General features: G+C 56.1%; 1 protein-coding gene across 10 annotated transcripts in view; it reads left to right on the forward strand.

Moving 5' to 3' along the window:
- Positions 1-16,058, forward strand: part of SPEG (striated muscle enriched protein kinase) — a 59,779-nt gene that overhangs the window by 17,209 nt on the left and 26,512 nt on the right. For 6 of the 10 annotated variants that reach the window (XM_054549878.1, XM_024243784.2, XM_054549879.2 and 3 more), the window contains 5 exons: positions 244-426; positions 10,489-10,664; positions 10,909-10,997; positions 13,059-13,234; positions 15,745-16,005. In XM_054549878.1, coding sequence (XP_054405853.1) covers positions 244-426; positions 10,489-10,664; positions 10,909-10,997; positions 13,059-13,234; positions 15,745-16,005 — 885 coding nt within the window. Of the gene's footprint in view, positions 1-243; positions 427-7,057; positions 9,605-10,488; positions 10,665-10,908; positions 10,998-13,058; positions 13,235-14,627; positions 15,454-15,744; positions 16,006-16,058 lie in introns of those variants that run through there. The other 4 variants (XM_054549886.2, XM_054549883.1, XM_054549887.2 and 1 more) reach the window with 4 other exon arrangements.

Consider the following 16,058-nt stretch of genomic DNA (forward strand, 5'->3'; position numbering starts at 1 on the left):
AGGAGGGGAATTATCCCCTCCATGGGGGCTGCCCTGACTTTGTGTGTTTAGGGACATTTCTCAGGACCCCCGAGAGAGGAGAGGGCAACCTGAGCTTCCCGAAATGAGGGCAGACTCTTCCGGATTCCCTGGGGTGCTGAGAGGAGAGGTTTGGGCTCCTGTGTGGTGTGTGGGGTAGGAATGAGAGATTCTCAGTGGGCGCCTGTGGGCTGTGGCGAGCCGGGTCCCTGTACCTCCCCACAGTGTCCTGGCACAAGGATGGGTCAGCGCTGCGCAGTGAGGGCCGCCTCCTCATCCGGGCCGAGGGTGAGCGGCACACCCTGCTGCTCAGGGAGGCCAGGGCAGCGGATGCCGGGAGCTATATGGCCACCGCCACCAACGAGCTGGGCCAGGCCACCTGTGCCGCCTCACTGACCGTGAGACCCGGTAGGGAGCCCATCAACCCTGGGGCTGGGTGGGGGCAAGCTGTGACTCTTCCCTGGCCCAGGCCCCAGTCCCCCTCCCTCCCCACTCTCAGCCTTGAGCTTGGGCACCTCGCCAGCATACGCAGTCCATGCAGTCCCTTCTGGGTGTCGGCAGCTCTGGTGAAAGCATTTTAAATGGCCCTGGCCTCAGGGCAGGGGCCAAATCCCCAAGGCGCACACAAGGTTGGCCAATTCATGAAGTCGGTGAAATTTGTGTTTAGCCGTCCTCTAAATGCCATCCTCCCATGGCATTTCCCTGAACAGGGTCCTATGGGGAAAGCAAATTGTCCTTGAGTTTCTGAGAAAAAGAATCTCTCCGCTCACAGGGCTTAAGCGCCACCACAAGCCTTCTGAAGTCATTTCCCCTGTAAGACAGTCCCCCCTCCCAGTAAAAAGAGATGCTTTCGAGTGCCACAAGCCACTTCCCCCCTACTTTTCTTGAACCCAAAGTCGTAAAAAGGGTACAGCCAAGAGCACTTCTCGGGCTGGCAGTGCCGAGGCCACCTTGTTTTCTATTTTTGTGAAAGCCCTTACTTGGTGTCAGACTACTTTCTTTGGGATTCAGCCCAGTTTCTTTCTGGTTCAGCTGGATCAGTGTCGGTGTACATGGCCAGTTCAGCTCATTCAGCTTGCTGGGCCGGACAATGCACTGACCCCGGGCCTGGGGTTCGGGGAGGTGAGGATGGTCAGGGGGCATTACAGAAGGAAAACACACTCAACCCTCAAGGGGGTTCCCATTGGGTGACTAGACCTGGATCAGAGGACCGAGGTTGGGGGACAGTGTGGAGCAGATGAATCTAGTGCCGAGGACATCCGAGTAGTTGCTTAGTGTTCTGGGATGCCTGCGCTGAGAGACGTTGGGGCCCTGAAGGAGGCTGGGATTTAGACCAGCACGGGGAAGGCGGGACATGCCAAGAGGGGGAACAGCACATGGTGTTCTGTCCCTTTCTTCCACGAAGTGCTGCAGGAGACAAGATGGCAGAGCCTGTGTGCCCATCCCAGGGCCTCAGCACCTGAGCAGTGAGGGAGTTCTTGATGCATCTGATCACAGTCTCGTGCTCCAGTAGAGCCTTTGGTTGCACGGTCTGGCTTATGCCACTGCAGGTCTTCATCCTCCTTAGCTGCATATCCCTCCCAGGGGCCCATTTTCCAGCCTTTCTCCTCCTCCTACCCCTCCTGCCCCGCTGAATCATGCCTGTCCCTCCACCACATGCTTCTGTCCTTCCATCACCTCCGGGATCTGGCTTTTGACTCAGCTCCCGGCTCCCCTGAGGGGGCCCAGGCCTGGCTCCAGGACTCCAGTCAATACCTGGCTTGGGCTGAAATTTGGCGAGGGGTGGGATGGAGGGTGCCCCGATACTGGCTCAGGGCCATTTGGGAGCCTTTTATGGTTGGAAAGGCAGCTTGGGGCGAGGCAGTTGTCAGCCCTTGACTGAGAGTTCTGTATTTGCGGCATAGAACCTCCTGAGCTTCAGTTTCCTCATTTGTAAACCAGAGATAATGACACCGTCCTCACGGATGAAAGCGAATGTGTGAACGAGCTTTACGAACTGTAAAGCTGTAGACAAATGTTAGTTGTTAGCGTTATTAACGCGTGGTGTTGTGTACAAGAGCTCAGGTTTCTACGAGGATCTGGGAAGTGCCTTATCCTTCTCTGTCCCTTTCTTCAGCCCATCTGTGCCTTAGGGACTCCACCTCTCCCCTTGGAAAGCCCATATCCTGCAGACCCTCTGTATTTCCCAGCCCCTGTGTCCTCAGCTCATCACAGCATCTCTGCACCTCTGCCCTGGGGAGCCAGAAAGGCTTCATCGCATTAGTCTGTTGCATCAGGCATTGCAGCAAGACAGCCACCTCCTTAAGTCAGGCTGGCTCAGGGGCCCCAGGGCCTGGGGGGCAGGCATGTGGGTCCAGACTTGGCTCTGGCTGTTGTGGAGCAAGCTGACTTTCTTACCCTACAAGGCACTGTTTAGTCCAGAGTGGCTGGATGGGCGCCAGTGGACTTGAGAGCAGCAAAAGTGGGTGGAACCTGGGGATGGCACAGACATCTGACAAGCGGTGGTCCCAGGCCTGGAGTCTGCAGGCAGTGAGGGGTGGGGCCAGGGGAGGGAGTCCAGCAGTTTGCCCGTGGGCCTGGTGGGGAGCAGGTAGAGGGAGGCAGTGGGCAGTGTATTGTGGGAAGAGGCCTGCGTGCAGCCACCGCCCTCTCTTGCTCCTCCCCCTCCCCCTCCCCCTCTTGCTCTTCACCCTCCCCCTGCCCGGTGCTGTGGTAACCAGGGCTGGCTGCCCAGTCCCCTCTTGGGGTCCACCCCAACAGGGCCTGTTTTTGAGGGCCCACAGATCTCAATTCCTGGTTGGGAGCCATGGTAACCAGGGAATGGATAACTAGAGAATGCGGCCCCATGGACCGTGGTTTAGGGGCAGGGTCTGTGCGGGCAGGAGCTGGTCCTCACCACCTCCCCTGGTCCCTCCCACCCTTTCCACCCCACTGAATCATTCTGTTGAGACCACAGCCATTCTCCCAAAGCGGATGTGTGGATGGGGGCGGGTGGCTTGGGAGTGTGAGAAGTGTGCTTAACCAAAGCAAAGCATTCCCCACCACTGCCCACATCCATCACACAAGTATTTATTGAGTGGCAACCAGGTGCCAAGTGCTACAGCTCTCTGAGCAGTTTCTTCTGTTTGGAGAGTGTCATAGACTTTCCCAAGCCCTTTCACATCTCTTCCCTGGTGATAACATTGTGCCATACATATCCCTTGGAGGGACGTGTGGCAGGTGGGGACATTCCCATTTTATGGATGAGAAGACAAAAATGAGGATAGAAAAGTGAGGTAGAGCTAGCACCAGGCCAGCAGCCTTTATTTAGCACTTGCAATCTGCCTAGGGATGTTATCAGCAACAAGTGATTTAGGGTGATGGAAATAACTGCCCATGAAGCAAATAAACTTAGTGTGGGGTGCAAATAAAAGTACATGACCAGGCCAGGCGCAGTGGATCACACCTGTAATCCCAGCACTTTGGGAGGCTGAGGCGGGTGGATCACCTGCGGTCAGGAGTTTGAGACCAGCCTGGCCAACATGGTGAAACCTTGTCTCTACTGAAAATACAAAAATTAGCCAGGCATGGTGGCATACGCCTATAATCCCAGCTGCTCTGGGGGCTGAAACAGGAGAATCACTGGAACCCAGGAGGCGGAGGTTGCAGTAAGCCGAGATCGTGCCACTGCACTCCAGCCTGGGTGATAAAGTGAGACTCTGTCTCAAAAAAATAATAAATAAATAGATAGATAAATAAATAAAAAATACATGACCAGTTAGCACTTATTGTGTGCTTCATATATACCAGGCCCTGTGTTGATTGGATTATTTTGTTTATTCCAGCCTTATGAGGTAGGTTCTATTATTATGCCTATGTTATGGACGAGGAAACTGAGACTTGGAAAACTTTAGCAAACTGCTCTCTGGACACAGTGGCTGACACCTGTAATCCCAGCAGTTTTGTCTGGAGCAGCATTGATCAATAGACATTTCTGTGATGATGGAGATGCTCTCTATGTGTGTGTCCAGTATGGTAGCCCTAGCCACATGTGGTTAGTGAGCACTTGAAATGCAGCTGCGGTGACTGAGGAACTGCATTTTAAATTTAATTTCTTTTTAATAACTGTGTTTAAATAGTCTCAGGTGGCTAGTGGCTGCCTTCTTGGGATGGTCAGCTCTAGGAGCTTAGGGCCAGGTGGAGGCTGGAGCTATGATTTGAAGCCCTGTCTCGGTCTCTCAAGCCTACACTCCTAACCATGACACTATCCCACCCCCCTTTCCTGTTGCTCTGAAGAAGTTTGAGGTTGAGGTGGAACTGAACTCATGAGCTCACTGGGAGGGCACTGGTGATGCCCTCTGTGGGTGGGTCAGACTGGGGGCTTTCTCTCCTTCCTCTGTTGACTTCCCACCTCCAGCACAGCTGTGGTCCTTCTGTTTCCTTGCATGCCTGATGTGAGCACACCCAGCTTCCCCACCGTGTGCCCCGAGAGGAGGCCCTCTGGGTGCTGGGCAGGAGGAAATGGGAGTGTGGGAGGCCCCATGGGCCTGGGCCTCATTCTGCCCACCTCCAGTCCTTCCCTCAACTACAGGTCTCCTGTATTTGAGCCCAAGATTCTTGCATTTTCCAGCCAAGACCTTGGCCTCTTCATCGTACCTTAGCTGGTCATGGTTTTCTTGGCTGTAAAGTGAGGATCTTCATACCAGCCAGGCTACCTACTCGGTGAGATTCCTGAGGGTCTGTGAGGAGGGCGAGTTGGCTTAGGACATTTGGGACAGAGGATATAGCTCATCGAAGCCCATTCTGGTCCCACTCATAGAATCAACATGACCACAGCAGAAAATAGGTTGTTTACTGGGGGCCATGAAAACAAAAACAAGGAAGAAAACCTTAGCATCCATGTCAGTCCCTGTCTTCTCTTGCCCCTGGTCTCTGGCCACCTGTGGCGTAGTTGCGGATTCTCCCTTGTGATGGCAGTGGCTGCCGTCGGGGAGGATGCCACATGGCCCCCGTCATCAGTCCTCGATGGGGGTTTGGACACCTGACAAAGCAGTGTGGCGTGGTCCCCTTGCCCAAACTCAGCCCTTCCTCTACCCTCCTGTCTGCCAGAAACAGGCCTGCCTGACAGGTGGCCTCCCCGAGGCTGGTACCTAGAACGGGGGCCATCACTCACAGCCTGTCAGAAGAATGGAGAGCTCATTTACTGTTGTTGCAGCCACTTTTTCTCACCTGGAGCAAACTAACATAATCATATGTAAGAAATTAATCATGACCGGGCACGGTGGCTCAGGACTGTAATCCCAGCACTTTGGGAGGCCAAGCAGGGCGGATCATGAGGTCAGGAGTACGAGACCAGCCTGATCAACATAGTGAAACCCTGTCTCTACTAAAAATACAAAAAATTAGCTGGGTGTGGTGATGGGCGTCTCTAATTCCAGCTACTTGGGAGGCTGAGACAGGAGAATCACTTCAATCTGGGAGGCGGAGGTCGCAGTGGGCTGAGATCACGCCATTGCACTCCGGCCTGGGTGACAGTGCGAGACTCTGTCTCAAAAAAAAAAAAAAAAAAGAAAAAAGAAAAATTAATCACTTCTGGGGCTAGGTCAGGCTGACCATGTGAAATGACCTGATGGCTTGTACATTTTGAACTAAGCCTGAAACATTCTCAGTCCAAGGGGAAACGTTCATGTCAGCATCCTGTGGAAATGCCCACCTCGTGGCCAGCCGTGTCCTCCCTTTCCCTGACTTTTCCACAGAGGGGTTACCACAGCAGACATTTCAAGAACTGCCTGTGGAGGACCTATTGAAACAGCACATGTGGAGGGCCAGCTGGGAAGGGCCAAGCCACAGGCAAATGCTGGCTAACCTGCAGCCTATCATCCCCTTCCTCAAGAATTGTAAGGAGAAAAAACCGTTTATGGACTGGGTGCCGTGGCTCACACCTGTAATCCTAGCACTTTGGGAGGCCAAGGCAGGTGGAACACTTGAGGCCAGGAGTTTGAGACCAGCCTGGCCAACATAATGAAACCCCGTCTCTACTAAGAATACAAAAATTAGCCAGGTGTGGTGGTGGGAGCCTGTAATCCCAGCTACTGAGGGAGGCCAAGGCAGAAGAATCGCTTGAACTTCGGGAGTGGAGGTTGCAGTGAGTTGAGATTACACCAGTGCACTCCGGCCTGGATGACAGACTGAGACTGTCTCAAAACAAAAACAAAAACAAAAACAAAAGAATTGTAAACAGTCCGCCTTGCCTACAGAGTAAAGGCTGCACACCTTCGGGTGGCCTCTACCATCTGCACCCGTAGGGCAAAAGGAGCCAGAGGCCTGAGGCTGGCCCTCGGGCGGCAGTGGGAGGCACCTGCTTGAACAGTGGATGCTCCACTCCTTACTTCTTTACCCAGTTTATAGACAGACAGTTGAGCTATAGTCCTCTGCACACATGCCTTTTGCTTCAAACTTTTCTGCATGCACTTTCCTCTGCCTGGAATACTTTTCCCTTTTTCCTGCAAACTGCAATTCCAATACTGCCTCTTCCTTCAGTCCTCTCTTTTTCCCTGGGCCAAAATCATCTCCCACCTTCTGAACTCCCACGCCCCTTACCTGCTGCTGTCTTGCTACCTCATACTTCCTGCTTGCTCTTATAGTCACTTGTGTATCTGGCTTGTCTTCCCCACCACCCAGAAGGCTCCTGAGGACATGACCATGTCTTTGCCACTCCTTAGCACTGGCAGCTGTGCCTGGGGGCCCTCCTGGACAGTTAGGGGTTGTGTGGACTGCAGAGCTGTATGTGAGGTGGCAGTGAGTAGGCAGAGACCCTCATGACTTTTCAAGCCCTTGAACAACGTGGGTGACACACAGAGGTGAGGCTAGGCATGACACCCAGCCACAAGGGTCATGAGGCTCTGCCTATGAGGGGAGCTTGGGAAAGAGACCATGGAGCGGTGGTCCTCAGAGTGAGGCCCCCAGACCAGCAGCATCAGCATCACTTGAGTATGTGTTAGAAATGCAGTTTCTTTTTTTTTTTTTTTCCAATAAGCATTTTGCACTCTTAAGAAATGCAGATTATTGACCTCAGCCCCGACCTACTGAATTGGAAATTCCGTGGGTGGAGCCCAGCACTCTATGGTCTAAGGAGCCCTCCAGGTGATTCCGATGCACAGAAAACCTTGAGAACCACTGCCACAGAGTTAGAGATTGTGCCCAAGATGGGAGACCAGGTCGTGCCATGGGAAGCACACGGGCTGTGCAGCCAAACCTCCTAGGTTCAAAGCCCTGCTCTGAGGTTGAATGGCCCAGTGAAGAGGGGCTTAGTTAGTGATACCACCTCTTAGGGCTGTCCTCCTCCCATAAAGATCAGCAGTGGTCCCTAAGCTTTCATGTGCCTAAGAGTCACCTGGGGTGCTTTTTAAAATGCAGCTTCCTGACATCTCATTTCAGAAAATCTAATTCTGCAGGCTGGAGTAAGGTTGAGGAATCTATATTTTAAATAAGCCCGAGGTGGTCCTGAGGTGAGAAGGTCAAGTAACATTCTGAGAAGCCCTGAAGCAAAGAGCTGTGTGTGACACCTTTTATGTACTAGATATTCACAGTGGTGGCTGCAACTCTGTCTATTGTGAGAACACATCAGGGGACACTGAAACAGTTGGGGCTGGTGGATGTGCTGGTCTGAGGGGAGGGAGTTCCCTATGTGCTTCCTAACGCCAGTATTTTCATCAAATGAGTTTGACCTGAGAGTGATGTTGAAAGGGTGGACATGAGCATGGGGTCAGCGTGGGAGATTGGGAGCCAGTGTGAAGGGGCGGTACTTCCGTGGTGGGTTGTTCAGGGCCATTGAGTGTATGTGCCTATTAGGTTTAGGGGGGCACCTGCCCCCTCCTTCCTGGCTGGTGTAACTGTGTTTGCCACAGTGAGAGTTGGGCTTGTGGGTGCAGCAGGGCTGGGATGTCAGGGACTGGTTCCAAAGATGGTTTTTGCTATGCGGCCAGGGAAAAAACTAGGTGGCACCGGATTCTGGTATGGAGCCTCAGGAATCCTCGATCAGCTTCCTTGGTCACTCACTTTTGGAGGTATGGAGGGGCAGAGGCTACTGCCTTGTCTAGAAGAGGCCTGGGCTGCTCTGACAGTCTCTCTCTCCAAGGGGCTTGAGGATGGGGGCTCGCTTGGTGGCTGGATGCCCTCCAGCATGCTGTTCCCCTGGGTACCACCAGGGGTCTCTGAGGCTCCCTGCAAATCTTGACCATCTGGCCTTCAGCTCTGCTTTCGCTCCCAGTCACTGGGCCCGTGAGCCTCCTCAGTACTGTCCAGCCTGGAGGTGACCCTGGGGCAGGACTCCAGGCTCCACAGAGGGGTAGGACCGCCCGCCTGCGGGGCCGTGCCTGTGATCTCAGCATCAGCTGCCTTAAGCACCAAATGCCATTCTGACTTCCCTCCCCAACCCTACCTCAAGACAGCCAGCCTGAACCGTGGGCCCCTCCTCTGCCCAGCCCCCAGCCCTCCTTCCTTACTGGCCATGCTGGGAAACACAGGTCATGGCTTGGGAATGTGGCCCTGGGTTGGGGGGTGATGTGATAGGAAGAGGGAGAAGGACATGTGACTCCTGCTCAACAGCCCCCTTCTCTCAGGCTCCGTGTCCAAACCCCTTCCCCATCCCAGATACAAATGGGTTCTCATGATAAGGGGTCATTCGGGGGAGGCAGCCCCCACTGTCCTCCCTAGCGGGGCCAATGGGTGGTGGGCAAGCTGCCAACAGGTGCCCCGGCAGTTTGGGTAGGAAGGCTGGATGTGGGCTTAGGCCCTGGGGTGGCTGCTGGCCAGACCTTCCATGGCAGGGATGAGGGGGCAGAGGTGGGATTCTGGGCCCCCTCAGATTCTTCCCCCACCTCTGTGAAGGAGGGCAAAGATCTTGACAGTTCTCTGATTTTCGGGGCCAAAGAAAACAGGTATGCCCTGGCTCTGTAGTATTTGAGGCTCGTTAGCACGTTCCCCGGTCAGGGATCTTGGTGGTTCCGTCAGAGCAAGGGGCAACATTTCCCATGGGCACCTCCTTTGGTGGACATGTCAGAACAAATGGGTCAGGGCAAGTGTCTCGATTGGCACAGCGCAGTGCCACCCCTCTCCTGTCTTGCTCGGGGACGGAGGCCCCACACCTTGAGTCAAGGCACCGCAGAGCAGGCTTTGCTCTTGTCAGGGTCTGAAGCTGTAAGGAGAAGAAAGGCAGATCCCGCGGCTTGGGAGTGAGCAGAGTGGCTAAATCCAGACGGCCACACTCCGCCCTCCCTCCCCTCTCCCCTCTCCTCCCCCTCCACACCAGGGCCCAGGCTGCCTGTGGTCTCGGCAGGCACCACCTTCCTAGCCAGCTGCCTGCCGGCCTGCCATCCAACCTCCTCCTTCCCCTCCTCAGGCGCCTTCCCCTCCCCCAGGGCCTTCTCCGTGCAGGGCCTCAGCTGGGTCAGCCGAGTGAGTGGGGCTGGGCAGGCTGGACAGGCCGGGCTCCTGCTCCCTGGGGAGCCACGCTGGGGTGGGCAGTGGGCAGGCAGCAGGAGGGCCTGGTGCCAGGGCAGAGCCTTCAGGACAGACACAGGCTGGGGTCTGTGTGCAGAGCCTTGGGGTGAGTTGGGGTACAGCCCTGCTGGGGGCTTGGGGTGGGGGGACCCCGGGGAGAAGCCAGGGGGCTGTGGCAGTTTCATGTCTGTATTTGGCAGTCGGATAGGAGCCAGCTCAGTGAGACTGGGACCCTGGCCAGTTGCAGGGGAGGGCGTCAGGGCCCTGGGGACACCCTTCCCCCAAGGCTGACTCTGGTGCCCCCCTCCTCTTCCCCAGGCTGAGCTGCCCTTTTCTGTGGATGACTCCAGCTCTGCTTTTGTATCCCTGGAGCGTTTGGGGGTTCAGGCTGTAGGGCTGTGGCCAACAGGTGCCCCTGGGGTTTGCACGGCAGGAAGCTGAGAAGGGAAAGGGGGAGGGGCAGGCTAGATGGTGCCGCCTCATTGGCCCTGGACCGAGGTTGGGATGTGACTTGTCTGCGGTGTGTGTTCCTCTGCACCAGGCCCAGCTCGCCCAAGAAATTGGCGTCCTAGCCATGCTGCTCCGGGGTTCCATAGACCTGCTTCCCCTGCTTTTGGAGCCTGCAGTTGGTAGTTTAGGTCCCTAGTCCGTGTCAGGAATGTGGGTTCCCTGCCCCAGTGGAATTCTCCCACCAGGCCCAGGAGTGGCCCCTCTACTGCCAGAACCCTTTGCCCCAGGCCTTTCCCTATGGTGTCCCCTCCTGGGAGGATCAGCAGGGTCAGTGTTGGCAGAGCCAGTGGCAGAGGAGGTTCCAGGGGCTCAGGGAGGGGAAGCAGCTGGGCGAGGTCGCAGGAGTCTGGGGGTGAAGTCAGGGCAGGGCCAGCCTGCGGGGAGCTGCCCCAACTCCTGGGCTCTGGGCGACATTCCAGCCAGCTCTCCCAGGCTCTCTGCTCGTTTTCCTCCCTGGCAGCTATCTCTGTCTCTCTCCAGGTGGGTCTACATCCCCTTTTAGCAGCCCCATCACCTCCGACGAGGAGTACCTGAGCCCCCCAGAAGAGTTCCCAGAGCCTGGGGAGACCTGGCCCCGAACCCCCACCATGAAGCCCAGTCCCAGCCAGAACCGCCGTTCTTCTGACACTGGCTCCAAGGCACCCCCCACCTTCAAGGTCAGACCCCTGAGACTGGGGCCCAGCCTCCTGTGTGCCCCCCTTCCTTTGGGTGCCCCCTTGTTTTTGGGGCCATGCTTAGGCACCAGCAAGACCTGGAACTTTGCTCCCATTCAAACCCTCTTACCCAGAGCCAGTCTCAGTCTGGCTGTGGAAGAGTCCTCCGTCTCAGATTCCACAGCCCTCAGGACCCAAGGCTCTGCCCTGACTGTCTTCCCCTGACACTTTGGGGTAACCCCTTCAGGTCTCACTTATGGACCAGTCAGTAAGAGAAGGCCAAGATGTCATCATGAGCATCCGCGTGCAGGGGGAGCCCAAGCCTGTGGTCTCCTGGTGAGTAGCCGCACTTTCCACCACCCACCAGTGACTCTATGCCAGGCTTGGCTCTGGGAGGTCTGGCTTTGGGTGAAAGGAAATGGAACCTTGGTGGGCTTCCCCATGATCTGCCTCAGGGGCCTCATCTCAGGGACAGCAGTGTACTCCCCCTGGCACCCCGTCCCTTGCCCCATGTTCCAGGCTTATTTAGGGCTTCCCTTTCTGGGGAGGGGTTTGGGTCTCATGTCTGTCCATTTTTTTTTGGGGGGGGGATAAATGACCGGGTGCGGTGGCTCACACCTGTAATCCCAGCATTTTGAGAGGTGAGGCGAGTGGATCACTTGAGGCCAGGAGTTCGAGACCAGCCTGGCCAGCATGGCGAAGCCCTGTCTCTACTAAAAATACAAAAAAATTAGCCAGATGTGGTGGTGCATGCCTGTAATCCCAGCTACTTGGGAGGCTGAGGCAAGAGGATCACTTGACCCTGGGAGGTGGAAGCTGTAGTGAGCTGAGATCACACCATTGCACTGCAGCCTGGGTGACAGAGTGAGACCCTGTCTCAAAAACAAAAACACCCCCCTCCCAAAATTAGCTAGGAGCAAGACATTTCAGAGGCCAAGGAAGGAGGACTGCTTGAGCCAAGGAGTTCAAGACCAGCCTGGGCAACATAGTGAGACTCTGTCTCTACAAAAAAATTTTTTTAAATTAGCTGGACATGGTAGTACATGCCTGTAGGCCCAGCTACTTATGAGGGTGAGGAGGAGGATCACTGGAGCCCATGAGTTTGAGGTTGCAGTGAGCTATGATCACGCCACTGCACTCCAGCCTGGACAATATAGCGAGACCCTGTTACTGAAAAAAAAACACGCAACAATTTGTTTCTGAGCTGCCAGCAGCCCCGAGTTAAATGTGGGTCTAAGCAGAGGGGCCTCGCTCATCCCAGGTGCCTGGAACATGGATTACTCAGCTTGCTAATTTTTTATGGTTTGAATTCTGTTTTTCATTTTTAATTGATTGTCTGGTCCCCACTGTGATTTTTTTTTTTTTTTTTTTTTTTTTTTTTTTTTTTTTTTAGATGGAGTTTCACTGTTTGTCGCCCAGGCTGGAGTGCAGTGGTGCGATCTGGGCTCACTGCAACCTCCGCCTCCTGGGTTCAAGGGATTCTCCTGCCTCAGCCTCCTGAGTAGCTGGGATTACAGGCGTGTGCCACCACACCCAGCTAGTTTTGTATTTTTTGTAGAGGCAGAGTTTCTGGTCAGTCTGGTCTCGAACTCCTGACCTCAGGTGATCCACCCACCTCGGCCTCCCAAAGTGCTGGGATTACAGGCATGAGCCACTGTGCCCAGCCCCCACTGTGATTTTTTTTTTTAACATTGTAAGTTTTTTCATACCCCTTTTGGGAAGTGGGAAAGCTATCTGTCCATTATAAATAAATAAAAATAAGACATGGGGAATTTTAAGAATTATTAAGAGCTAAATAGGGTCAGGCATGAGGGCTCAATGTCTGTAATCCTAGCACTTTGGGGAGCCAAGAGAGGAGGATCATTTGAGCCCAGAAGTTCAAGACCAGCGTGGACAACATGGTGAAACCCTGTATCTACAAAAAATACAAAAATTAGCTGGGCATGGTGGCGTGTGCCTGTAGTCCCAGCTACTCAGGAGGCTGAGGTGGGGGGGTTGCTTGAGCCTGGGGAGGTAGAAGTTGCAGTGAGCTGTGATCGTGCCACTGCACTCCAGCCTGGGTGACAGAGGGAAACCCTGTTAAAAAAAAAGAAAGAAAGAAAGAAAAGAAAAAAGAGCTAAAAAGCACGGCTCCACTCTGAATGCAGCAGAGTTCCGAGAAGGGAGAGCTCCAGGCAGTTAGAAGTGACCTGGAAGCTCCTGGAGGTGGGTGGGATGGCAGAGTGGGGGTAAAAACCTAGCCCTGGAAACCAGGGATGCCCACGGTCAGTGGGACAGATCTGGGGACTGGGCAAACTGCACAGGGAAGGAGAGGCCTGCTCAATGCTGCAGCCCCAGTTCCTGTGCACGCACATCAGGCCCCTGGGCCCTGGAACTGAGTTCTTGCCCCTCTGACAGGCTGAGAAACCGCCAGCCTGTGCGCCCGGACCAGCGGCGCTTTGCGGAGGAGGCTGAGGGTGGGCTGTGCCGGCTGCGGATCCTGGCTGCGGAGCGTGGCGATGCTGGTTTCTACACTTGCAAAGCAGTCAATGAGTATGGCGCTCGGCAGTGCGAGGCCCGCTTGGAGGTCCGAGGTGAGTACCTGATTTCTCCATGAACACCCACCTGGCCCTGGCCCCTTCCTTCCCCCACTGTCTGCTCTCACACAGCCTCAGTTAGAGGATACCACCACTGAAAGGGCCTTAACGGGCCCCAGTCCAGCTGCTTATATTATTGTTGAGTGAACCAAAGCCCGGAGACAGGAAGTGACCTGCCCAAAGCTGCACAGCACATTGTTCCGTGCTCAGCTTACTACACAACCCCACCTTCCCTGTTGCTCCATCACGGAGCCCTGGCGGCAGCCAGAGACCCTGCACCTGCCACTGGCCAAGCTCTCTCTACACTCTTCTGAGCCTTTGTCACCCTGCTCTGCCCAGGACCCTCCCTCATCCCCCTCCCCCTCTCCTCTCGCCCCTTTGCCCACCCTCCCATCCCATTGCTGTGCAGAAGCTACTGTGAGGTAGCGGTGGGGAGAGTCTGGTGGCTGGACCCGTTCGGAGGGGCCCTTGGGGTGGCTTAGGCTTGGAGCATCACAGGGACCCTAGGGTGCCAGGGTGAGCACAGCTGTGACGTGTGAAGAGGCCTGGGCCCCCAGAGCCTGGGGCATACGTGCAGGGGCCCTCTCAGGCAGCAGGAATGCCAGGCCCTGGCTAGGGGGCCCTCGAGGGCCGTGGGTTTTCCTCACCGAAGTCCACAACCGTTTATCTTGCCTTCCACCTCACCCTTCGCCTCAATGGCTCCTCGCTTCCTCTCCTCGCTTCTCACTCAGCCCCCAGCCCCTGACCTTCCCCAAGGCTCAGAGCTCAGACCCTGACAGTCATGGTCCCTCTGCTGGCCCTCCGCCTCAGTTCCCCTCCTCTGTGCCCGCCGTTCCTGTAGTTGCCACTTCCTTGGTCTCCAGATTCTTCAGCCCTCCTCCCTGGCCTGCTTTCTCTCCAGGGCCTGGCTCTGCCTCGCTTCTCTGTATTAACCCATGTCTCGGTGCTTCTTTCTCTTGGGGATTCCTTCCGACACCCCCAGGCTTTGGGGTGCTCCTGATCCCATGAATGCCTGGTTGCCCGGGCCTCTGCCTGCCCAGGAACCCCGAGGAACCAGTCTCTGGCTAGCTGCCGGCCCTCGCAGCCCAGAGCTGACCTTGGGGGAGCCGAGAGTGGCAGTGCTGCCCTGGCAGTGTGAGAGGCAGCCCTCTATGCAGAAGGGCCCTAGCCAGGTCTGCGTGCCTGTGCGTGCATGTGTGCGTGTGTGTGCGTGCATGTGTGCGTGTGCATGAGTGCGTGTGTGTGCATGTGTGCGTATGCATGTGTGTGTGCATGCGTGTGTGTGCGTGTGCGTGCGTGTGTGCGTGTGCATGTGTGTGTGTGTGCGCGCGCGTGCGCGTATGCTGCACTAACCTGCCGCTTGCTGACTGAGGTTTTTGTCTGTACACAGGCGAGTGAGCTCAGGGGGCCACCTGCGCTCCCCCCGCTACCCTCCGAGCCGCGCCCCTGTCTCAGGCACCTCTCGGACCTCGCTGTGTTTCACTGCCTCCTGCCCACAGACCCAGGCCTGCCGGCCCGGACCCGTCCCAGCCTCCCCTCCCCACCCCATGCAGCCCCCAGGGGGATAGCCCATGGGCCCCTGTGGACCCTCCCTCCCCAAGTGGACACATGGCTGTGCAGGCCAGGAGGCCCACAGATGGACTGAGTGCTGGGAAGGGGTGGCTGCGAGGGGTATCAACCCCCCGAGTCTCTCCCTGAAGGGGAGCACCGGGCGAGTGCATGTGCTACTGCTGCTACAGGCCTGTCTATCTGTTTGTCTGTCTGTGTGTCTGTGATAGTCAGGGAAGGATGCCTCGGAGCTGAGGTGGGGTGAGACAGAGTGGGAGAGATTACGGCATGGCATGGAGGGGCCCAAGGAGCAGGGGCTGTTGACAAGGGCCTTACCAGGAAGGGTTAGGACACTGACCATTCTAGAAATGGGTTTCGAATGGCACAACACTTTCTATTCCACAAAAGACCAAAAGCCAGAGGCCCCAGGCTCTGTGCTGATGAGCAGCCTGGCTGAGCCCTGGCCCTGGCAGGTTTAGGGCCCGTTTGGGGCCCCCTCCTTCTCTGTCAGGGCTGGGGTGCTCTGTCTGGGAATGAGGGAGTTAACCAGGTTTGGTGCAGGAACAGGGGCAGGGGGCCACTGTAGTGAGCGTGGAGAGACTTGGAAACACCTATTTCTTAACTCAAATAAAGTCCAGTTTGTACCCAGCTGGTGTGTTGTGTTTTTTTTTCCCCCGCCGCTGTCTCTGCCACCACGTGGCCCTCTCGGTTTCCCCTCCCTCAGTTCCCTCTTGCCTCCATGAGTCACCCTCCCTGGCCCAGCTTGGATTGCCATCTCGAAGCCAGGTCTGGGCTTGCCTTGCTGTCCTGGCCAGGTGGGTGGGCTTTCCCCATCTCCAGAGAACAAAATGCATCTTTCTCTCTGTGTCTGTCTGTCTCTCTGTGCGTGTGTATGTGTGTCTCCCTCACCCTGTGTGTCTCTGCTCTGTGCGTGGCCCCCGTGGCTGCTTTCCCCTCAGCACACCCTGAAAGCCGGTCCCTGGCCGTGCTGGCCCCCCTGCAGGACGTGGACGTGGGGGCCGGGGAGATGGCGCTGTTTGAGTGCCTGGTGGCGGGGCCCACTGACGTGGAGGTGGATTGGCTGTGCCGTGGCCGCCTGCTGCAGCCTGCACTGCTCAAATGCAAGATGCATTTCGATGGCCGCAAATGCAAGCTGCTGCTTACATCTGTACATGAGGACGACAGTGGCGTCTACACCTGCAAGCTCAGCACGGCCAAAGGTAACTCCCCACTCAGGCCTTGGGCTGCCATGGGTGCCCAAGAGCTGGAGGGA

Source organism: Pongo abelii, chromosome 11 (assembly GCF_028885655.2).
Source record: "Pongo abelii isolate AG06213 chromosome 11, NHGRI_mPonAbe1-v2.0_pri, whole genome shotgun sequence".
NCBI lineage: Eukaryota > Metazoa > Chordata > Mammalia > Primates > Hominidae > Pongo > Pongo abelii.